Raw genomic sequence first — 24,382 nt, forward strand, 5'->3', positions numbered from 1 at the left:
ACTGACACCTTCGCTGCCCGTCCAAACAACTTCATGTTCCTATTGGTTAGGAACCCCCCACAACCCCGCCTCCGCGGACTGAGAGTTCCGCCCACCCGAAACAGCTCACGGCTTGCGACTAAAAAAAATATCGTTGGAAAAAACACCCCAATAGGCATAGACGTCTGAGCTGGAGGGAGATGCGTAAAAAATAAAAATAAAGAGGTCGGGGGGAGAAGCCAGGTTTGGCGGTCTTACCGATACGCTGCCCTACGGGAGAGCTGAAAGGGTTGCCCAGGAGAAACTCCATTGCCAACGCGCCGTCACCGCCGCCACAGCTCAGCGGAGATCAGCTGACACGGCCTCGGGAGCGCGTCATGTGACGCCCCCTCGGGAGCGAGTGGGGGGGCGTGTCCTCGGCCCTCCTCTCCCTTGAACGCGCGCGCGCGCGCGCCCTCTCGCTTCCAAGCCGAGCTCAGAGGGCGAGCTTGGGACGTTGCGTGGAAGGAGGAGCTGAGTGGGACTTTGAGCCGGCGCCTGGCTTTATCCCAAACATGCTTACTCGGAAGTAAGCCTCACTGGCTTCAGTGGGACTCCCCTTCCGGGCAAGCAGGCTTGGGATGGCATCTTTTTTTTTGGTTTTCAGAAGTGCGTCCTGAGGTAGTCTGTTGGTTTATGACCACAGTGGCAGTGAGTGACGTCACGGAGGGCCACACCGTCTCCTAGCATCCCCCGTCCTGTCAGCCGGGCATGGATGGAGGCTCAAGCGGGAAAGGCTGCTCCAGAAATCGCGGCATGGCGCCTCTTCGCTCCAGATGTGCAAGAAAGCCACAGAGATGTGCCTCAGACGGAATAAAGTGCTTTGCCATTAGTAAGCAGTTGCTCAGTGAAATATTCAGGGAAAATGCAACTAGGAAAGAAGAAAGAAACACGACATTGCGAGCACTCTTACCCATAACGCTGCCCTTGCAAGGGAGCCGCTACGCCTGATATGTTCTAACCCAATATAGTATCCCTTATTGCGCCTGTTATTTTGCAAGATTTTCTTTTGCAATGCCTGCCAAGCAACGAAGGCTTGCGTTATGTTCCCACCCAGCCACAAGAGACGCGGGAGGACCACAACCTCAGCAATCAGGCAGAAGTGCTCCACTTAATTACCGTAATCTGCTTTGAAAGCAGTGGTGGTGGAAGAACTATACAAATGTTAATAACTATAAGTAAGTTTTGTAGCCTGTTGCAGAAGACTAGAAAGACAATCTTAAATTGCAACAGGAGGGTTTACAATTCGCATTTCCTGAGAGCTCACCCTACCCGATTTTCAGATAAGTAGTATATACCCTTTCCCTGAAAATAAGACCTAACCTGAAAATGAACCTTAATAGGATTTTTCAGGATGCTGGTAATATAAACCCTAAACCAAAACTAAGCCCTAGTTAAGTGAAACCCTGCTCTCCACCATTGTGCAGCAACCAGAAGATGATGACATGACTGTATTTAAATAAATGTAGATTGTTTGTTGTACATGATGAAAAAACATCCCCTGAAAATAAGCCCAAATGCGTTTTTGGAGCAAAAATTAATATAAGACCCTGGCATATTTTCAAGGAAACATGGTAGAGTCTGAATATATGAACCTAATGCTATTTATCTTTGATGTTTCTGTTTGGTTGTTTCTATTAAGTGACCTTCAAAAGCTAATATTTTTAACAGCCCTACTCGAATACAAAAACAATGGTTTTCTTTATTGAGTCAATTCATCTTGTTTGGTTATCTTTTCCTGCTCTCTTCATTTTCCCCCAGCACCACTCTTTTCCAGTGACTTTTATCATAATATGCTGAAAGTACTCTTCATATAGTTCACCTTTTGGCTTGGTTTGCTATAAGCAGCTACTGCTAACTCCGGTCTTATATTAGAATGGTGCTTAAATCCAATTATAGTTAATGGGTTTTATAGCAACTGTTCCTACTGATACGCACCACTTTAGATAAAGATTTCCAATCTAAAGGTCTAACAAAGATAAATTCTTGATGAAGAATTTTAAAAAATGAAACAAAATAAAAAAAACACAACCAGAACTATGTAGGTGTGCAGGAAATCCACAGAGATGTGGATCAGATGTTGCAGACTGAACAAACTGCTTTGCCAGCACTAAGCATTTGCCAGTACTAAGCATTCAGGCAAAATTCAACATATTAGGTATTTCCCAACAAATAAAGAATAAAGATGTATACTTCTGTTCTTTAAAAAAATTATATACATTAGAAAAACATTCATACAATACCATTTGGAGTCAATGATAGCAAATAATCAATGTAGAAAACTACAAGGTTTTATGTCCAAAGCTCTCCATTACTAAACATCACAAGATACATATTATACAAATGGATATAAATATAAAATAAAAGTACATCAATACATTTATTTATGTTTAAAAACTTCAAGTTTGCCATAGCACATATAGCAAAATCGAAGCAGATCCCCCTTCCTATTACATCATCTGACATTTAAGTACAGTATTAGAATCCAAGCTAAACAGTGAATCCTATCACATGACATGACAACAGGAATCTCTGAACCTTGGATTTTGTTGTTGCTGGCTTGTTGTGGGGAAACACAATGCTGTGCCTGTATTCAGATGACACAATAAACCACAGAGCAAAGTTCTGTTTATTTAGTTGTCCCCACTTTAAGTGGGAACATGTAAGCAGGATATACCGGCACATCACTTATCCTGGAGAAGCTGGGATTCCCATGGAACCCAGGCCTGTAATTTGCAAAGGCCCATTACAGATGCCGTCTAGAAATAAAGGAATAGATCCATTGATGTTCTACCACTTACAGAAGCCACTGGTCCAATAGCAGCTTTTGTTAGCAGAAATGGAGTGGAAAGCAATGTTCACCTCTTGCCCATCCTTCCTGCAATACACCTTTCCACACGTTCTATTCCAAATAGTCCAAACTTCTGTTGAACTGACTCTTGCTGATTAAAGTAATATGCTGCTGGAAAAACGAGTCTTCCATCAGCAGAGGGAAACCACTGAACATAACCCAAAGATTCAGATAACTAGAGTTAAAGAGATCCTACCAAGTTTGTCTTCAGCCTTCAAATGCTGCTTGAGGCACTGTTCAGACAATAAGATCAGATGTGCAGACTCTACCACATGGGCTTATGTATAGAATAGTACGTACTACAGCTAGCTTGTCCTTCTTAGGTTTAAGTGGAAGAGACCAGTGAATAAACAAATTGTTTGGATGAATTGGGAAAGAGGGATAGTAGAAACAGTGTTCATACACTTAAATGCTTGTTTGATCCTAATCAATTTATAACTCTGCTAATAAGAAATGACAACTCTTAAGTGCTTGGAAGAATAATGCACAGAATTTACTCCTGCTATCAAAATTACTGTCTTGTCATGTCAGCCTCTTCATTACAAAAAGCAAACAGGTTTAGGACAGAATGCAAAATTCTGTCTTGCAATTCCTTTCCTGCTATTTCCTCCCATTTCTGACCCTCATAGATGATGTTTAATTCCTGAAGGAAGTTCAGATAAGAGCTAGCTCACATTTTCTATATACTTCTGAAAGGAATTTTGATTTGTTTTAATTCTAGCTATATACAGAAATGTACAATATAAATTAATCTAATACAGAGACTACCTATGAAAGGGTAAGTAAACATAGTAAAAATACCACACTTAAGTGTGTGAAAGTATGAAGTGCTTTTCCAAAGAGGAACTGGCACTCAAAGAACTAAATTGGGATACAGCGCCTGTCCAACCACTGTTTTTCTCAACAATAACCCACTAAATGTCACTTTAATCACTGCTTCTACAATGTACATATCAGCACCATTAGTACAGGACTCTTCCTGTTTACTGCTGGTGATAAATAATTATTGGAAGGGAGTGGTAGAGGGGCCTACCCCCCTTATCTCTTTTGGTAACATCCTTAGCTACTTTTTTAAAAAAGGTACTGGGGACCATGGTTTATTAAAATTGGGATTAATCAGGTAGTGGGCCTTTTGGATTTCATTAGGGACCCTCTTCCTTTTCTTCCATTACTTCATTACTAACTAAATATACATCCAATTCATAACTCAATAAATATTCCAAATGCCACAGATCACAATGTAGTTAAAAGCTATGGAGGAGCTAGATGACATCCCTCTTCCCCCATTTTACTGTACATTTAAAATTAAGATGTCCTTCTTTCCCTTAACAATTTAAGAAAAAAAATCACTCACCACACCAGAATCAGTGTTTATCCTCCACAACGTATGATCAGGAGATTCAACAGGCTGATTCTTGGTGTTAAGACAGGCTCTTGGGGAAAAAAGTGAATTGCAACATTCTTTTCCAGCGCTGATTTTAACATGGACATGGACTCTTCAGTTAATAAGTTTTCCATACAACTGATTTCTCTCAGAGAAATAGGTTTTTTGTCATTTAAAATATTAACAGAATTGTATCCACAAAACCTTCTCAATTTTGCCAAGGAATACTGATCCTACTGACTTCTGTCTTCTTCCATGTGAAGGCCAAAGTATTGAGAGTCTTCAACCCTGTTGCCCACAAAATGGGTTTAGAACATTTCATAAAAATCATTTGTTAGAATGTTGTATTTCTATTCGTTAAAAGCCTACACGTCGATCTCTTAAAAAATGCCAGTTTACCACACGAATATATGCATATGTACACCAATTTCATGGTAGCAAGTAACCTCACATAGTCCTTTGCCTGTCAGAGCCCAGGCATTATGTAGGCAATATTGTCCAATGTGTTTGACTGAAAAAAGAAAAAAAAATAAGGTGAGCCAATTCATTATGTTGCAAATGCTTTTCAAGTTAATTCATGAGAAAACAAAATAAGAAAAAAAAAACACCTAAAAACATAAGGAGAGACAGAAAATGTTTCAGGGAGTTCCTAGAGAAACACAAAAGTCTGCATAACTTTTCAGATAAATAGGAAAATATTTCGTGTTTGGTCTGTTTTAATAGTTGCACTTGAACCAACAGAGGACTGGATTTTAAATTAACAATGATACTACATACGCCTACATACCCATTTATTTTAAGGCCAAGCCCATGATTCTTGGCTTGTCTTAGTTGCCTAGTTAATATTGGTAGTCTTCCGCACCTTGTTATGTTCTTTCAGTACTGTTCTCATAGGAAAGTAGTCACTTTAGACCTCAGGATGGTGTGGACTTCAGCAATATAGATAAAAAGGGGATGATGGGGATGGAAAAATTTGTACATAACTCCAAGGCACACGTTTCCATAGCCTTTAAATGGTTATGCACTATCATTCAGAAAGCCATTAAGATTCTGCCAACTGTGGATTTTCTGCTTTTAGCAAACTATGCTGAGATCTGCTTAGATATTGTCACGAATTTAAGCTGAGAGAATGTTTAGCTTGCTGCATTGTGTTCTAATTTTTCAGAGATAAGCTCCCTTAAACATCCTTGGAAAGACAGGCTATAAATATTTTAAATTCAATGTATTTTTCATAAGATGTCAAGGATGTAAACATACTTTAGGTAACACAGGACCTACTGGTAGAAAATATGGGCAGCATGTTGTATGAGGCACAACCTCTTCTCTGAAATATTTCAAAAGAGAGTTGGAAAAAGGCTGCCCCTCCCCCAAAGGCAAAAGATGTATTGCACAGCCAATGGGGTATACTGGTTGAAATGCCAGTTTAGGACAGCAAGACCAACATTCAAGTCCCCACTCACTCACAAAATTCATTAAAGACATTCACTGTTGCGTAGGTCTTTGGCAGCAAATTGCTGCTCATTCAGGAGAAGGTGACTACATTCTTGGGGTAATGTACCATCAGGCACCCAGCACCTAATCAATTTTGCCCCCAACACTCATACTATTTCTGATTGTGCAAGTATAAATCAACATTAACATTTTGATGTTATTTCTAAACAACATGATACTGTGTATGTAACAAATTGTAGCAGAGTTTTGCTATGGACAGGTAGCTATATAACAGCATGCTATCCCTTTAAAAGATATACAACAACTTTCGTTAGGTGTGGACTCCAGTGCAGGAAAGGAAAGACAAGAGCCTCTTAGAAAGGTAACTAGTAAATAAAAAACACCAAAATAGTGTTTTAGGAGACTACCTTTCCTGGCATTTGCCATTTCAAAATGAACTGGTATGTTGTCTTGCATTACAGTTTTAAATTTGGGGGTGGTGGTGGTTTCATTCTAAGTAATTAAATATGTTCCAAAAACGCTAATAAAAAATTTCCAACATAGGTGCACATTCAGGGTAAGAACTTTATTGTTCATTTACATTACTCCATAACCGACGTCTAGTAGGTATACAATCTTGCAAAAATACTACAATAACTAATAATGTAGCAATGAAAGAAGTATCTGTTGATGGAGTTGAATGCTATCACATTCAACTCATGTACAAAATACTATAATAATGAGAAAATAGGATTAACCCTGGAATAGAGGTACAGACAGAGAAGATGTCTAGACTCTATGGATCACTTAACAGCTTGTGTATCAATGGCGCAATTTACGGATTCTGTGTAAAAACGAGGTACATGTGTTAGGTGTCCCTTCACCTTCCCAGCATATCATGAGAAGAATTATCCACATGCATTACATGAACTGTAGAGATGGAGGGTACAGTGACAATGTACAGTGCTGAAAGGCAGCACCCCAGGAAGTATGAAGTAACAAATACAACTCATGCCATGAAGTAGGAAGCGGTAAGGGCTAATATCCGACAAGAACATTCAAAAATAAGAATGAACTTACCAAAACATGTTTAGGGCAACCATTTAATTCAGGTAGCTGAGATGTCAAACACGTTAAAGGACCTAGGGCACAAATTATTGAATCCAGGAGAACTGATAAGCTTCCAGATACAGCCACCATCCCCTAGAAAGCAAAAAAAGGACAAGAAAGATTATCTTCCTGTTTCCTAGAGGCAGCATACATGCTAAAAATTCCAGCTCGTTCTAGGACTTCTCTATTTGGAACTTTGTCCTGCCAGGTGATTACCACAAATGTGTCGGAGGCAACGCATATGGAAGGTGTTCAGCTTCCTCCTCTGCAGTGCACAAAGGGTCCAGGACTCACTACAGTACAGGAGTGTACTCAGGACACAGGCTCTATAGACCTGGATCTTGGTATATGTCATCAGCTTTTTATTGAGCCATACTCTCTTTGTGAGTCTAGAGAACGTGGTAGCTTCTTTGCCAATGTGGACACTGGTTACTTGTTAAATACCCCAATAAACCTTACCCCTGTTTCGAAGTTGAACAAATCTCACGTTTTATTCAGAGAAAAGGGAGAACGAAAAGACGAATCCTCACACAGACAGACACCCAAATGTGATTTAAAAAAACACTAAATGGTACATCTTTAGTTACTGTGCTGTGGACAAAAAGATTATGATTCCACTGAACACAGCCAGTTTTCAAATGTAGGGAATACTGCATGCTTTATACCTTTGGTTCTCCATTCGAACTCCTAAAACCCCTATAGTCAGGATGAACAATGATAAAGGATGATGGGAGCAGAAAAATGAAATGTTTGGAATTCCCAAGGTCCCCCACTCCTGTCAGAGAGATACCATTCTTACATATGCTCAAGAATTATTTCAGATCTGGCAATCCTCATTCACTGGACTGAACTCCAATACAGTTTCCATAAGGTTTGTATAACTTGCCACAGCTAATTCGACCTGACAATTAGTGTCAGAGTCTTTCTTGGCTGCATGTCTGGCTTTTGTCTTAATCGGGCAAATAAAATCCTCTCTGGTACCTCATAAATGAGGTTTGGCAGTCAACAGGATTCTAGCCATTCAGTATGACTATAACAGGATCTATCCAGATCAAACTAAAGGTCTATGTATGTAATCCAGTGGTCCCCAACCTTTTTGGGACCGTGGATTGGCTAAGCCTCTGAGGAAGGCGGGGCACCACTACCCCATGTTCACGCAGGTTTGTAATTATACTTTCTCACCATCTGTGAAAAAGGGACCCTTGCAACATTAAGACACCCAACAATTACAACTGCTGTGAATTTTTTTTTTTGCTGCCTGAGAATGAAAAGATCAGGCCTCCCTCCACTTAACAGCATTATTAAAAATGTGCATTTTGCCCAGAATTCAGTTTTTGCCAAAAAACCAACAAAACAAAACAAAAAAACCCACTACCTTTATGAATTTCTCATGAAAGTCCCCAAATGCAAAAAATTAATAAAAATAAATCATTCTCATATACTAAAACAAAATAAAGATTTATATCCCTACTATCAACACATTTCCAATCAATTCTTTATGTTTTCAATCTCCATCTTGGAACCTTAAGTTAAATACAGATCCTGAAAATTCTACATGTAGCCAAGACAATTTTTGATCTTTTCTTTCTCACCACTCCCCAAATTCTGCAATGTTCAACTTGATAGGCATGAAAGGTAACCTGTTTATGGTACTCTGGCGTTCCTACAAAGGCATTATTCTCTCACTTCTAGAGGTTTACAGGAAGTGAACAGTTACAGAAGTACAATATCAAAACTGTTATAAAGAAACATATTGCCATTGGATTTCTATGGCTGGAATTTTGTTTGTCAAGGCAAAACATAAAGTTACACCCGTCTTAAATGTGTCAGGCATTCTGCCTTGGCAACGACAGTACAACTAAATTGTGCAATCAATGCCTTGACCCTGTTACAACTGCTTGTGCAACTCACCAGCAGAAGTGCTTCATGGAGAGCATTTGTGCCTTGACACGACTGTACCATGGACATAACACCATGGCCTACCATGGACATAACACCGAGTAACACACACAGAGCTAGGTGATAGGATTTAAACCTATAAATCATTAACAATGGTAATAGGGAACCTCAGGTTTGAGAGACACAACTCGCCATCACTGTTTCGTAACAACAACAAAAAAGAATAAACACAAAATAGGTCATAGAAACAGCATTCCAACAGGATTGCCACATTGTTTATCGTTATGTGCTGTTCAGTCGGAACCAACATATAGTCAACCCTATCACTAGGTAAAGCCTTGTTAGGGGTAAGTGAGTAAATAAATACCTCGGGGCAAGTGAGCTGTTTAAAGAGTTTTTCCCCCCCAGTTCCACTCCCCCAGTGAGTTTCCATGGCTGAGTGGGGATTCAAACTGTGCTCTCTAGAGTCCTAGTCTGTATTCTCATTGCCTCCTTAGTCTCTTAGAATAGACAACAGTCTTGTGGCAGCTTATAAGAATATGACCAATTTCTGTTGCTTAACACAGTAAACTGCATGTCTTCCATTAGGATTGTGCAATTAGAGTAGGCCCATTTGAATCAATGGAGAAGCTGATTGACCCAATCCCCATCGACTCAAAAGGCCTACTGCAGTGTTCATGGATAGCTCCAGGTTATTCTGGTAGATACTGTACAATAATTTCAGATAATTCCAAGTCTTACTTCGACCTGGACTGTTTGGGGAATGTTGTCTGTATGGTCATCTGCTGGTCATCTATTAGTCCCTGTAGTTGGCTGGTGTTTCTTCTCTTGGATTTTAGGAACCTCTTGTTTTGTTTGAAAGTTCACTCCTTCTGAGAGGAAAGGAGCTGAAGCGAGGCTGCCTGTTATAAACCTGGCAGGTCTACTCATTAGCACTCGGCTCCTGCGCCTACATCCATCCAGGATTCTTAAATTTATTAAAAGTTAAAAATCTGCTTCATATATCAAGCAGGAGGCTATTATTTCACTTGCTTCATTTGTATGTTTAAAATGGAAAACAGTAATAAGAAACAACTCTAATAATGACCAATAGAGTTGAAGTCCTCAATTAAGCTCTCTGGCTTATCTGAAAAATCTCTTTGTTTGACCACGTTGTTCTGTTACTCACGGAGAAGTAGCTCATCTTTCTTGTTTCCAATGAATTTCCACTAAGTCTGGTAATCACTTTTCCTTTCTCCCAAGGCCAGAAGTATTTATATTCCTTTAGCTATTTATTCCTTTATCTTCATATGTATAAACAGGGTCAACGAATCCGCTGGCAAGGGCTGGGCTAATTAAATCCACTGGATAAAGTCTCTGGCTTCTATATCTATAGCCCTCCCTTTCTTCCAAAAGGGATAGATAAAAAAAAACCTTAAATTGTAGATGTTAAAAGCTATCTGAAAATTGTATATAAAAAGATGTTTAAAAGATGAAAAAGGACTAAATTAAAATAGAATAAGGAGGCAACCAGGAGAAAACGCTGCTGACACCCCTTGCTGGAACTGGAAAACCCCTTCCCCAGACAGCTACTCTACTGCAATACAATTTACAACGTTAAGCAACAGGCCTTTGGCCAAACATTTTTATTGGCATAAGCTTTCAGGGACTCTTAACCTGCTTCTGCAGATACATGTTATAAAACAAGGTTGTGAACAACTTTAGAAGCAAGCAGAAAAATAACCGTTTTAAAAATCAGAAATCAGACTGAGCATGCTTCCATTCTGACTCCAAATGTAGATGAAGTAGTAAACAAGCATAAAATCAATTTGAGTGAAGTGTTCTTCCACAATACTTTTTGAAGTAAGAGCTTTTTACTGTTAATGGAAGCATAGTTTCAGGGCAAAGCTATTTGGATAACTGCCAAAACCCATATATGGGTATTTTAATTTAATGACACTGGTAGTGTCGGCACAAACCACCATCTCCCAATAATACCACGGAATGAGAGCTGTAGCTAATTGGCAGATGCCATGTACGAATAAGAGCTAATGTTACATGTATTTTCAATACATTTATCCTGTTTCATATATAAAGCTAGGTTCAATAAAAAATAGTGTTAGGAGTAGAAATTACAAGATTTCCCTACCACCTTCATGTCCTTATTTCAGGCATATTAATGCTTTTTAAAAAACCAAAGACAATGTGACCATGATGATTAGCAATGTTTATGTAATAGTGGAATCTTGATCAATTAGTAAGATCCTTTAGGGTAGCATAAGATGGGATGGAAGATATGTGCTTTACTCTACTGGAATGGAAAGCTCTACACAGAACCTGCACCTCCTTAGTTCAAGTCACCTCACTTTGTCACCTGAATGTTGTACACTAGTACAATTAGCTATGTTGCATATAAATGAAACAACTTCGTTATAACTGGAAGTTCTAGTACTTACCTCTGTTTCTTGCAGCCTGTGTCCAATAAGACTCAGAGACTCCCCCAATAATTGTAGATGTGCAGCTACATCAATGGGATCTGTTTCAGGAACTTTAACTGGTGAGGATGACAACACTACAGTGCTAGATGGAGATTTCTTATGGGGTGAAAGCCCACCTGTTAGAGAAGCTGAACACAGACAATGAAACACTTTCAGCATTGTATTCCTTTACCATTCTGAAGTCCAACTATCTGAATACCTCTCTAACAAATCCCCCATCAGTAACAGAGGAGATAGGAATTCTCTCCCAGATGAACTACTAGACACAGACCTTCATTGTTCGGACACTGCCAACACAACTCTTCTCCCCTTCCATTTCATTGTGAACATTTCACACCACTGAGATTCTGCTCTAACAGTGCAATTAATGGCACAATTCAAATTGTTGCAGAGGAGTTTTCTTTACCTCAAAAAGGAACTAGCTAAAGCCCAAATCAGCAGACAGCCCATGACCACCTTAGTGACACTCCTGAATTTTCTGTTTCTGAACTTTTTATTTATTTATTTATTTATTGGACTCATATACCGCCCCATAGCGCTACAAGCAGTCTCCGGGCGGTTTACAATTTAATTATGCAGGCTACACATTGCGCCCCCAGCAAGCTGGGTACTCATTTTACCGACCTCGGAAGGATGGAAGGCTGAGTCAACCTTGAGCCGGCTACCTGGGATTTGAACCCCAGGTTGTGAGCACAGTTTTAGCTGCAGTACAGCGTTTTAACCACTGCGCCACGAGGCTCTTTCTTGATGGCCATGGTATTTTTTTTATTTCATCATACCGGCCATAGGGTATTGTTCCAGTTACACTGGCATAACCACTGTGCTGTTGGAAAAAGACTAAACAATGTTGACTTTGACCAGTTCAGCACTTAGGGGCTTGGCTTAGACCTTAAAAACTGAATATCAGGGCTCTTTTGCTATTTACACAAACCAATCCCCTCTCCCATTTTTGTCATTTCTTCCATCTCATTTTAAAAATACAATTAAGATACACATCAAATTTGTAAGAATTTTTAAAATAAAAGCCAGCAAATAGCATACCACACTGACCTGTAACACTACAATAAATAGTACTCTATTACAATACAGTGTTTTGGGAGAAAAATGTCCTGGAGTTTGTAAGCAACACGCTGATTGGTGAAACTTATGAACCATGGAAATGTAGGTTACCTTTCAGTTTTGGGGCACCCTCAGATGATGTTGCTTTCCTTTTCACTGTGGTAGCCTCTGCCTTGTTCTGCTTGTGTTGCAAATACTGAGCCTTCTGCTTCCAAGCCTTCAAAGAATAGACAAAATAAGTGTTTAAAAGCCTTTGTTAGTAGTCCAAAGGACTCTAATGGTGCTATTTATACAGCAAACTGCTGGGCAAAATTATTTTCCTGACTGAATGTTGACATATTGTAATCACAACTCTGGGGAAGCGTATGTCACACACAAGTAAAATGTGGGAAATGAATTAATGCTACAATTATGGTGGCCACGTCCTAGGGCCAAGCCAGATCTCTATAGCTTTCTTTTAATGAAAATATATTCTCAAATATTTACCAGTTTCTCTTTCTCTGGAAGCTGTTTCCAAACTTCTGCCAGTTTTTTGCTCAGTTCACCAAAATCTAACGGGGAACCAGAGAAGATAAGCAGTTCAGAATAAAAAATAGAGTTTTCAAATGTCCCCGAGAAATTTGACTCTCTCATGCATATTTAGTTAACAGCCTGGACCGAGGAGTCATGTATGTTTTGGACATCTTCATCCAAAGATGGGTGGTTAAAAAATAAATATACAGTAACATAAAACATAATAATAAAAGGCAATAAAATACCAGCAAACACACGCTTGACCAAAGGTCAGGTCATGAAAACAAAAGAATGAACTAGGTGAACAAGCTGCCTTGGGTCCTTTTAAGGAAGAAGGCCGGGGGGGGGGGGGGATAAATAAACAAACAAATATTTATATGTCAGCACACATAGCGAGTAACCCAATTAGACAGGTAACTTGTGAAATAGGGACATGTGAATCTGCTTAACGTCACTTGGTAAGTGAAGTTATTAAATTCCACTGACCTTGCCTCAGTGGGTACGCATATCTGAGAATAACCACATCAATAGCAGATATGGGACAGTAAATGGGAAAGCTTATTTGGGTGGTTTTTATTCCAGATGTGGATATACAATTCAGCACCCAGTAATAGATGGTGCGGGGTATAAAAATAATGGGTACCTACAGATGTGGGTAAATACAGCATTTACACTGTTTATACCTGTTACCCACTAAGAACTATTTTTTCTATCTACATGCCTTTCTGAAATGCTATTCATTCTCTCTCTCTCTCTCTCTCTCTCACTGGAGGAGAAATGGGTTATAAGTATCTAAATAAGACACACTTTTCTCCCACAAAACAGGGGGGGGTGGAAAGTCTGTGCGTCTTATGGAGCGAAGAAAACAGATTATATTTTCCTGTTTTCTTCTCCTAAAAATGGAAGGCATTTGAAATGGAAGGCAATAGAAACACCAGCAAATGGACTGACTAGCTTATAATGCCTGGGCAAACAGAAAAGTTTTGACCTTGTGCTAGAATGAATGCAAGCTCTATATCAGTTGCACCTCCAGATGGAGAGTGTTTCACATAAAGGAGAACCACAACACAAAAGGCTTCTTTTTAGTGGTATACAATAAATTACAAAAATTTGGTGCCCCCCCCCCCGTTGCAGATCTACTACTTTAGTAGTCCAAATTATTTTTGGCTTGCTAGGTGAGTATCAGAACCCTGAAATGGGATGATAATCAAATAATCAGCCCAATAAGATATATCCTTTACACTAGTGTAGTATGTTCCCATCTCACTGCAACCAATCTCTGTGCCAGTTACAGCCAAAACTTGGATGATTATGCCCTATCCAGGAACAGCTGTAGATGATAAACGAGCAGAAACAAAGAAAAGGCATAATGCAAATACAAGTTACTAATAAGAGGGTCAAGCAGTTTTGGTTTATTACATAATCCATAAAATGACTGGGAAGTCTGAACTGGGTTTTTGGGGCTGCAGAATCTCTATCTGCCAAAATCTATTTGCTTGTGGCTGTTCAGGAAAAAAGCACCTCTGTTTTGATTCTCCATGTCCTGCAAGCTATACTGACAGTGCCATCTTGAATTTTTGAAAATGCCCTGAGTTTCAGAACATGAACTTTGGGATTATAATCACAAGTACTGAAGAAAATAATTTGCTCAAAAAATCATTAATTTTCAGACCTTCAGGCAGCAGTTCTCTGCACTGAACTCAACAACACTTAATTCTGAGTAGGCATGCTCACAAATCTAAGGGACGTGGGGGCGCTGCGGGCTAAACCGCAGAAGCCTGTACTGCAGGGTCAGAAGACCAAGCAGTCGTAAGATCGACTCAGAAAGGGGCATTCAAATCACAACTGGGAAAGGCAAGGCTGTATCAAGCATTAAAGCATTTCTTCTATACAAACTGTGCTCTCCTTCTGGATTGTCCTAAGCATTATAATCACTGCCATGTGTTTTTACACATGCCTGCTTCTGAAGAATGGCTGAAAGCTGCTGGCATCTTAAAACACAAGAACTAGATTACAAAAAATACTGGGTGAATGGAACCTGATTTCCCAGCCTTTGAACAAGTACAGGAAATCCCAAACTATGTCCAAACACAAGTCAATCTAACATTTTAATCTTTAGAGGTTTAAATGACACAGAATCTAGGCACCTTAAGGAGTGCCTGTTCCCACATGAACCTGCCCATGTAATACATGATCAGTTGCAAAGGCCCTTTTTTGGATTGGACTGGTTTTGTAGTGGAGTAGGAAATAAACTGAAATAATGCCTTTTCAGTGGCACTTTGGCTTTAGATTCTCTTAATAAGGAGGTCTGTCACATGTCAAGCCTGAATCTTCATTAGGACCTACTAAAAGCTCTAATACCTGTATTGTCCTGAGCTTTTAGGTCTGAATTTATAAGTCAGTTCCTTTCTGTTTATGCCCTTTTGCACTGGTAATTTGCTTTTCTTATTTCTTAATTCACCATTATGGATTTGAATTTTTAACATATAAATTGCTTCAGGAATACTCTTAACTGAAGTCAGACTCCGGTGGTGGCAGTTAGGAAAAAGTAGGTCTTGCTAAATGCTTAAATTGCTCAAAGCATTTCTGTTTTTTATCCTGATGCAACTGCACCAGAAAAGTAGAATGGAAATTACTACACAACAACAAACAATAACAAACCCAGACCTTACAAGGCTGGCATTTTACCTATTCCTGGATGTTCAGCCACAATATTTACACGATATTCTTTACAGAATACTTGATAGGCAGACATGTTTTTCTTCTTTGGCTAAACAGAGGTAGGGAAAAAAAGGGAATATTTTTGTAAAACAGATACAAGTACCAATTTCTTCCTAGTGTCCACGGAGCTTTCTAAACAACTATCTTCTGGCGGTGCCCTCCATCATAAGGCAGTAGCAGACTATGTTTAAATTCTTTTCTATATGGCATGTGTCAGCTAACTACACCTTTCCAAAAGGACAGCTACAAAGTAATCCAATAATCTGATCTTTATGCCAAACACTTATGGAAGAAAAGCAGGCATCTCTTAAAGGTAAAAGTATTTCTGCAGATGCCTTCAGTTTTGCAAGACTGTAATGTAAGTATGTCTGGTTCCCACTCCTAGGGTTAATTTTACAAAAACAACCGCTAAAAGGCTACTTGTGACAGCAGAAATTTTGAAAGAGAAAGTCCTTTTCCTTTACCCCAAAACAGTGAATGTGGACCTTCAGATCTGTGGCCGCAAACAAGCTGGCATTACTAGAAAAAGAGCAATCATCATGTGTCACCGTTTTGCCAGGTGATTGCTTTTTACCTTTTCTTTCTCTAATTTCTCAGCCTTCTCTTTTTCTTCTTTCTTCTTCTTCTTCTCACCCTGGCCGTCTGCATGGAAGACAGGGGGCGACAGCGAGGGAGGTGGAGGAACAGGAATGGCAAAAGATGTGCTGGTGGGCGAGACTGGCAGTGGGGCTGTGACCTCTGCCACTGCCAAAGAAGATGTCAGCCCCGAGCTCTTCTTTGACTTGGAGTGCTTCTTCTCCCTGTGCTTCTCCTTGTCCTTCTTCTTTTTACTCTTCTTTGATTTCTTCTTCTTCTTTATCTCCCGGTAGGAATCGTCGATGATCAGCTCTCCAGCTTCCAGCTCACCTCCAGAAGATGAACCAGATTCTAGTTGGGGTTCCATGCCTGAAAGCTCAAACTCACTGCCTTGGCCCTCTGAAAAAAGGGATGCATCTGGGCTGAAGCTGTCAGCGGCTGGAGGGGTGTGTGGATCTGCTGGTGGCTTGTGCTTCTTTCGGGAAGACTTCAAGAGGCTATGCACGTCATGACTTGAGAGTTGAGAGCCCTGCTCATCCCGAGTGGACTTTTTAGAAGGTTTTTTAATGGCTGGAGCATGTGGAAAGGGCTCTTCTCCTGCACTCCCTCCCTTTTCTTTAGGTGAGAGGATGAGTTTCATCTTTAAGCCATCAGGCTCCCTCAAAGTCAGCATTTCAGTGTTCAGCAAGGGAGGTTTCATCTTTTTGGACTTATGGACAGCGCCATCATCCACCGACAAGTCACTGCTGCTCCCACTCAGCTTTTTCTTGTGGTGGTCCTTCTTGCCCTCTGAATGACCAGAGGCCGGGAATGAGGAATGAGATGATTTTTCAGAGGTCCTTTTAGAGGACTTGGAGCCAGTAGCCAAAGGTGAAGTAATGGCCTTAAGTAAATCCATGGCAGTATCAGCAGAAGGGGGTGTCAAAACAAGCTTCTTCTTGTTCTTGGATGATGACTCCAAAGGCAGGGATAGCTCAAAAGGGGAAAGATCTGAAAGAGTTGCAGGAAGAAAAAACATTGAAAGAGAGAACGTGCACATCCAACATCAAACACATCTACACCTATGCACACTTGCAACTTCAAGATCCCACAGCAGTGGGAAGTTTCCACCAAGTTTGTCCAGAGAGATTAGGTCCTCTTGGAGCTTATACCTGCTAAACCATATCAGTTTTGGTAGGTTCTGTTATTGTATATCAGTACAATTTATAGCGCATCTCATAATTCACATTCATGAGAAACTGCTCAGAGATTAAAGCAAACTACAAGATTAAAACAATTTCTGGTGTTTAGTTTAACAGGAAACAAAGTCAAAGAAACACTGTAGCCACAGACCAATCTAAAACTGAGGGCAGAGTAATAAAATACCCAGAGGTATAACTTCATGAAACCACAATGTAATTTTAAAAGTACCGGGAAATGCAAAAGGACTTTTCTTGTGATAGAAAAGACATTAATGTAGACAGCAACTGGACCTTTCTGAGCAGCACTTTCCATAGCTAAGAAGTCAAATAACTGAAAATAGTACTGAAGATAACTTTTCTGTTGCAGGTATCGTGTTTCCCCGAAAATAAAGACAGGGCCTTATATTAATGTTTGCTCCAAAAAACACATTAAGGCTTATTTTCAGGGGATGTTTTACTTTTTCTATGTATAACAATATACATTTATTCAAATATTGTCATGTCATCTTCTGGTTGCTGAACAATGGTGCAGGGCAGGATTTCACTTAATTGGGAATTATATTTGGGGTAGGGCTTATTTTCAGGTTAGGTCTTATTTTTGGGAAAACAGGACAACATGTATGGTTTAAAACAGCACATTAGATCAGATGTGAAAATGTGATGGGAGGTGGTGAAAATGCAGACACCGATCTTCTAGTAGTTGTATTTTATATAATTTGACATTTCCAGAACATTTTTAAAGACAGTCATGTGTATACTGCATTTCAACTGTCCAATTTTAGGTGGTGGAGCAAAAAGACAACTGCACCTATCTATATTTAAAGGACATGTTTGGGCATGTTGCAGAAAACAGGAAATAAATAACAAATGATTAATGACTTCTCTTTCAATAATTAGTTTATATTAAATTGTAACATTACTAATATTCCTCCATATCTAAAAAGATCCCCATAGTGGAATGTACTCTATATCCGATAACTTCGCAATTGTGTGCAGTTCCGTTAGCCAAGAGCAGGAGTAACCAAGTGTGATCTTCCAGATCCCATGATTTCTCATCACTGGTTTTAAGCAGAGATGAGCAGAAGATAAATCAAGGTAAATTTATCTACAGTTAGATCTCCAGGTGATATATGGTAGTTCATGACTGATTTCCCACACCCAGTATTTTAAGAATCTCAGCAGTTCCCCTCAACCTAAATTTTGCTGCCGAAACAAAGCTCTGGGGGCAGCAGGAACTGACTTTCCTGCAAAAGTACTGCCAATTCAACAGTGACACAGAAAACAAATTCATGGGATGAAGAGCATTCAGAAGTATTATCTTCTATAATTCTAATTCTGTGTTCATCCATTTTTGTGAATACTATTTTGTACAAAGACTTGGCTGTTGGATTTTGGGACTAATGAAAAAACAAAAACAGACCCCCTCCCCCAAAAAACGAGGTGTGTAGATTCTTGCTTTTCGGTACAATAAGAACCTGGAAAGAGCCACCTTTGATCACATCCCTCACTGGACTGTCTGTTATGCATACCTTTGTATCCGTGTTCATTGGAGGAATGCTTCCTCTTCCTCTTATGAGGCTCTGCCCCCAATAAGAAGAGTTCACTCTCCTGTAAAAGAAGGTAACACCTTTTTAAAGAAAAGAACAAGTTAAATATATATACCAGGGGGCAGGGGAGAATTGTACCTCCAAGAGATTACTGGATTGCAACTCGCATCAGTTTTAGCCAGCAAAGCAAATGGTGAGGAAAAAGACAGTGGCAGTCCAACAATCTTTGGAAGGTCACAAATTGTCCATATTTGCTCATAAATCTATATACTACAGGGCACTTCTAGACTTTGGAAATAAAGATGCAACGAACTGTTTGAATTTTAGAAAACTGCTATCAAGAGAAATCAGTATTTCTCCACTTAAAAGTGGAAAACAACTTCTCCTAGCCGAATTAGTATTATTATTTTTTTAAAAAAACACAAATAATCACCTCTAGACTAATAGGAGAAATTTCAGCTCAAAGTGAATGTTTTGAGGAAAGGCTGTCTGTATTAACATCCCCAAGGAACTGAATGAGGTAGATCACACCTCATTATTTTTCAGGCTATCTGCAGAATCAGGAAGACAACAATATATCAGTTTGCATTTTGTTAATGTTGTAAAAATGATCTAAACAGCCAAAACAATATATTTTGTAACAATCATTCAATTTTCAATTCAAATGTCAGTTTTTGAAAATTCCAAAAATAAGATTTCTGAAACAAGGAGCAGATAAAAAGTTACATTTCTCATCCTGGCTAGAGAATAAGTAGGACACCTGCTAAATAATAAGTAGGACACCATTTTAATTAAGACCATAAGTTCTTGAGTAGTACTAGGACTTTTATATCCACCTTGACTTATATGAAACCCTAAGAATCTTATTCTCTCACTTTTCTCAATGTGATATTTTCCATTACAAAGTTTTCAGAAATGCAGCCATATTAGTCTTTTTCAGTAACAGTGACAACAACAAAACCCAGAAGAAAATCTGAAGTAAAGAGCATAAGAACATCCATGCTGGATCAGGCCAAGGGCCCATCTAGTCCAGCTTCCTGTACAGTATCTCACAGTGGCCCCACTAGATGCCTCTGGGAGTACACGAAACAACTAGATACCTATCTCCTGATACCACTCCCCTGCATCTGGCATTTTGATATTAGATAAAGATATTAGGATAACTTTAAGACATATGTCAGAACTGACTCGATGGCATGCAAGTACTATTATTACTAAAGTGAACAGATTTATGAGCTTTTATGGATTACAATCCACTACAATCCACTTGAATTTTCTTTGCTCCACGACTGTGTCAACCAGTTGTGGAGCAAAAAAAATTCAAAAAGAGTTAAGTAACAGGGGCAGAGAGTAAAGAAAGTTACATGGATCATTTCTGGCATGTCATCAGAAATCTGAATTCAGATAATGGATTCCTATCACCCTACATTTGTTAAGTGAAAATTTCTTCCAAAGAGTTTTGTCACACTACATTTCTTTAGTGTCTTATGCAGAACCAGGAAGTTAGTATTATCGACAGATGAACTCGTATTCTAGCGACATATTACCTAGAGGGAATTTCCATAAGAATATACCTCTGAGTACCAGATCCTAGCAACAAGAGATAGCATTCTCCAAAATGCCCTACTTATGAACTTCTAGAGGAATATACTAGGCCAGGTTTGGAAGCACAATACTAGAATATAGCCCTGCTCTTTTCTACAATAATGGGCATAATATAGCCCTCTTCACACCTGCCCCACACAAACATGCACAAGAAAACTTTAGAGTCCCTAATTATTTGTTTCTATTATAAGGAATGCTGAAAGATTTCCAGTATATTCTGATACAAGCTGCAGCCTTCTCAACCAAGTCATGACAAATGTCTCCTCGGACGCTCTCACCTTCAGCTGTTTCTTTGAATTCTTTCTGACCTGAGCAGCTATCTCCTCCTCCTCCCGAAGTAGATCCTTGTAGGAACGTTTCTTTTCCCGCTGGGTTCTGCCTGCTACTAGTCCCAGACCATCAACCTGATCACTCTCTAAGCAGTCTAAAGGAAGAAATACATTTACATCAGGAAATAAATTGATTCCCCACCATCAGAGTAGTCATTGTGGCCACATGAAATGCAGGATTCACAAAAGCAAGCAAGCAACAAATTACACACACACACACGAAACAACAGTGGGATCTAAACACTACAAGACAGCACTGTCCCACGCTTTGGGGAAATGCTCTGAATTTTATGCTGCCACAGGGAAGGGAGAAATGTCCTACTCTTATTTTGTTCCAAGGGATGACAAGAACAGAAAAGGCTGAGCATTAAGCCTAGGGATCAGTGTTGTGCTGTATAAATCTGGATTTAGTCCCTAAAACAGGTTTGTAATTTTGCAGAGTTGATGGGATTATAAAAAGTACTATGTGGCCAATAGTTAATCAGCACTCTTGAATTATCATTTGTGAGACTCTTGTTTCAATCCAGGTGCTCTCCAATCTCTGAGGATAAGAAATCTCTGTGAATTTCGTTGTATGATATACTGTGTATATACTTACAATGACAATAAATTATATTATTATTATATTATTATTATTATTATTATAAGGATGGGATGTGGAATGCTGCAGAAACCCAATCCATGCAGGACACTGGTTTTCTTTTCTAGCCGCTCACTTCATGGATGTAACACCTCTCAGATTATGAAACAATCCTACCTTCTTTTTTCTTGGAGTCATCATATGCCATGGTGGTCCTGCAGGGGCTTGGGAATGTGTTGCCACGTCTGGGCTCCTTCCCCCGTTCCCGTCTACAGGACAAAGTCTAAGAAACAGAGAATGAGAATAACCCTCCCATAAAGTAGAATAATGCAGAAAGGGTCTGAATGGAGATTATAAAGCAGAAAATGGGAAGGAGAAGGATGTCAAGATGTGTCTTCTGCGTGGTTTATTTTCACCCTCAAGGATTCCAGGGTTCAGAGAAAGTAATAAAATGTAACAGGTATTTTTTTTATTCATCACATCTGCATATTAAAAGCAGCGGAGGGATGTTTCTCCAAGTCACCAGCTAACTCTCCCATTCCACTATTTTCAAACTCATAAATACCACATTAGATATTTTCTTAAGGAGAATAACCAAATGGTGTTCTCTGGCAGATGTATTGCCAGAGCTATACTAAAAAAAGCGCATGGTATTAAGTCACAGATCTTTTGAGCAAAAGGTTGTGAAGAGTGTGAACACAAAGAGAGAAAATGATGAGCAATTTGATAGATCTTATTCTGGGCTAAAAGAAATGGACTGGACAATAGAATCTGGTGTATCCGTTACATGTGATGTGCAATAGGGACAATCTTTGTGGAAACTAGGCATGGATGAACATGCATCATTCCTATACTCCGACAGGTGTGGTCCTCAGAATCAAAAAAGGGCAGAGGAAAGGAAGGACAAATGGAAGGAAGAGGGAGAGAGAAGATCAAAAGAAGCAGTCCTTTTCCCTGGGTCTCTGCAGCATTTCCAGCCTCCATCACCTCAGACGCTCAGGAATTACACTCCTTGAGCTGCCTATAAGGAGTCCTCCTTTTGCAGAATTCATTCTGCTTTTTAAAATGACAGACACCTGCTGCATGACAGACATGCCGTCTCTCCCCAAAACACAGCTCCAGTTTCCTAGCTCTCGCAATGAATTTTGAGTCTCACAATAAATTTCAAACTTCAGCTCCTAGACAAATATTTATTTGCTTACAAAAACCCAAGCCGTCCATACTTTCATGCATTTAGAATAAAACAGCCACAACACGCTAAATTAAGAGGTTAGAGGGAGGGAGATCTCCTGTTGTCATTCTTGATCCCTTCCAGCAAAGTACTTTACAGATAGTTCAGAAAAAAACCAGATAGTTCAAAAAACAGCAACAACAAATCTTCACTTCCAGAGAGCTTACTCATTAAAAGAGCAAACTGGTTATTTTATCCAGAATAGGAAGCAATAATTTCTATATTCACATACAATGTGAATTTCATTGTATGGGTATACAGTACTGTGTATATACTTACAATGACAATAAATAAATATATTCTGAACACTACCAAAAAAGTGTTTCTAGGTAAAAATTCCCACCAGGTTTCTTTTCTTTCTCCCCCCTCCCTCCCCGCAGCAGACTTTATTGGGTGCCACAAATATTAATTAATTAATTAATCCACTAACAGAACGCCAGAGACAGACAAGCCCAGAAAGCCTTGCTTTTGCACCCAAGCGGAAAGACGACGGTCTCTGCTCCCAGACGGTGCTTACAGTTAAAAGTCAGACCCCACACGCAGGCAACCGGCCATAAGGAGCAATCCAGCAGAGGCGCAAGTCCCCCGCCCGGCGCCCGAACCGCCGCAAACGCCGCAGGAAATTGGGGGGGGGGGTAGACAATTGCCGCGGGTCCCGGGAAAAAAAAAACCACACCAGGCGTCTCTCAAGCAGATTCCCGTCTCTCGCGAGATCTCAGCCCCGTCGTCTCGCGAGGCTCGGGAACGCGGCCATATCGCGCGAGTTCGAGACGAGGCTATAAAGGGCCTGGTTACCCTCAGCCGACCCGATTGTGATTTTTTGAGGCGAAGGGAGTGGTAGTAGTTGAGTTTAACGTGGGGAAGGAATGGCGTTGCCTAAATGGAATAAATAAATAAATAAGTGTCTTGACTATGTTACATTAGCGGCACCGCCTCCTGCCATGGGAAAGTGTTTTAAGTTTTGTAAGGAAAGCGTTTTATAGTTGTCGAAAACGTCCAGTTTTCCATCGTTCAAGCTTACAGCTGAAAAGGAAATGTAGTGAAGTCGTTAGAATACAGGACGGGGATCTGGTCTGTCGCCCCATTCTGTGGCACTCGCTGTACCCAGGCACGGAAATGCGAATTTCTTAAGTCGCACCAGGGAATTTGGGTCTATGCGATTTAAACTGCCCCTTAGTAAACAGGAGGCTTTTTTTTTGCTTGCAGTTCTGCGTGTAGTCCTGTGTAAGTGATCCCCAACCTTTGGCCTCCAGATGTTCTTGGACTTCAACTCCCAGAAATCTTGGCCAGCACAGGTGGTGGTGAAGGCTTCTGGGAGTTGTAGTCCAAGAACATCTGGAGGCCCAAGGTTGGGGACCACGCTTCCCACTTTGATTTCTTTATACGAACTCCGGACTGATTTGTATTTCCTGTTGTGCCATGGGATCCATGGGAAAAATTAGAAATCAGCCTGGCCCCAACTCATATCTTCCTCATACTTTCCCCTTGTAGGAAGGCTTTCAGTTGGACAAATTTAGATTGTTATGAAAATAAATACTAACATTCTTTGCTTTATAATATTTAAAGGCTAATGTTTTAATTTATCATGATTTTAATTTTTTTAAAAAATTCCTTGATCACTTGTGTTCTTTTATTGAAAGAAAGCTGGCATATAAATAAAGCATTTAAAAGTCTGTATAAATTGGTTAGAAGTGGTTTAACCAATCCTTCCTGAGGATTAAGGGATCCTAGGACTGCACATTTTGCTCAAGACCTGATATCTGGCAGAGTAATTACTAACCTTCACTGTAATATTGTCCTTGTTAGGAGACCAGCCTCACTGAACTCAGGATTTACTTTCTGAATTGTTGAAGCCTTTGTCTCCTTTCAT

At 39.8% G+C, this 24,382-nt stretch overlaps 2 protein-coding genes across 8 annotated transcripts in view; both read right to left on the bottom strand.

The window, feature by feature from the left end:
* TOM1 (target of myb1 membrane trafficking protein) overlaps nucleotides 1-385 on the bottom strand; it is a 32,160-nt gene extending 31,775 nt beyond the window's left edge. For all 4 annotated transcript variants that reach the window (XM_078376198.1, XM_073000050.2, XM_020787668.3 and 1 more), the window contains exon 1: nucleotides 238-385. In XM_078376198.1, coding sequence (XP_078232324.1) covers nucleotides 238-289 — 52 coding nt within the window. In that variant the 5' untranslated portion in view covers nucleotides 290-385. The remainder of the gene's footprint in view (nucleotides 1-237) is intronic.
* Nucleotides 386-2,287: 1,902 nt separating this feature from the next.
* Nucleotides 2,288-23,214, bottom strand: HMGXB4 (HMG-box containing 4). Of its 4 annotated transcripts, XM_078376197.1 has the most exons (12): nucleotides 23,189-23,214; nucleotides 21,459-21,564; nucleotides 20,651-20,796; nucleotides 19,201-19,318; nucleotides 18,750-18,828; nucleotides 16,038-17,029; nucleotides 15,431-15,512; nucleotides 12,716-12,780; nucleotides 12,341-12,446; nucleotides 11,129-11,298; nucleotides 6,765-6,887; nucleotides 2,288-4,764 (listed from the first exon to the last, which is right to left on the bottom strand). In XM_078376197.1, the coding sequence occupies exons 6-12, from the start codon at nucleotides 16,935-16,937 to the stop codon at nucleotides 4,720-4,722; spliced, it is 1,491 nt and encodes a 496-aa protein (XP_078232323.1). In that variant the 5' UTR covers nucleotides 16,938-17,029; nucleotides 18,750-18,828; nucleotides 19,201-19,318; nucleotides 20,651-20,796; nucleotides 21,459-21,564; nucleotides 23,189-23,214; the 3' UTR covers nucleotides 2,288-4,719. The 4 variants fall into 4 exon arrangements, with proteins under 4 accessions (XP_078232323.1, XP_078232321.1, XP_072856150.2 ...); XM_078376195.1 differs by lacking the exon at nucleotides 19,201-19,318 and having other exon boundaries at nucleotides 23,030-23,212; XM_073000049.2 differs by lacking the exons at nucleotides 19,201-19,318; nucleotides 21,459-21,564; nucleotides 23,189-23,214 and adding an exon at nucleotides 23,030-23,129.
* Between the last annotated feature and the right edge of the window lie 1,168 nt (nucleotides 23,215-24,382).

The sequence above is a fragment of the Pogona vitticeps genome, chromosome 5 (genome assembly GCF_051106095.1).
Source record: "Pogona vitticeps strain Pit_001003342236 chromosome 5, PviZW2.1, whole genome shotgun sequence".
NCBI lineage: Eukaryota > Metazoa > Chordata > Lepidosauria > Squamata > Agamidae > Pogona > Pogona vitticeps.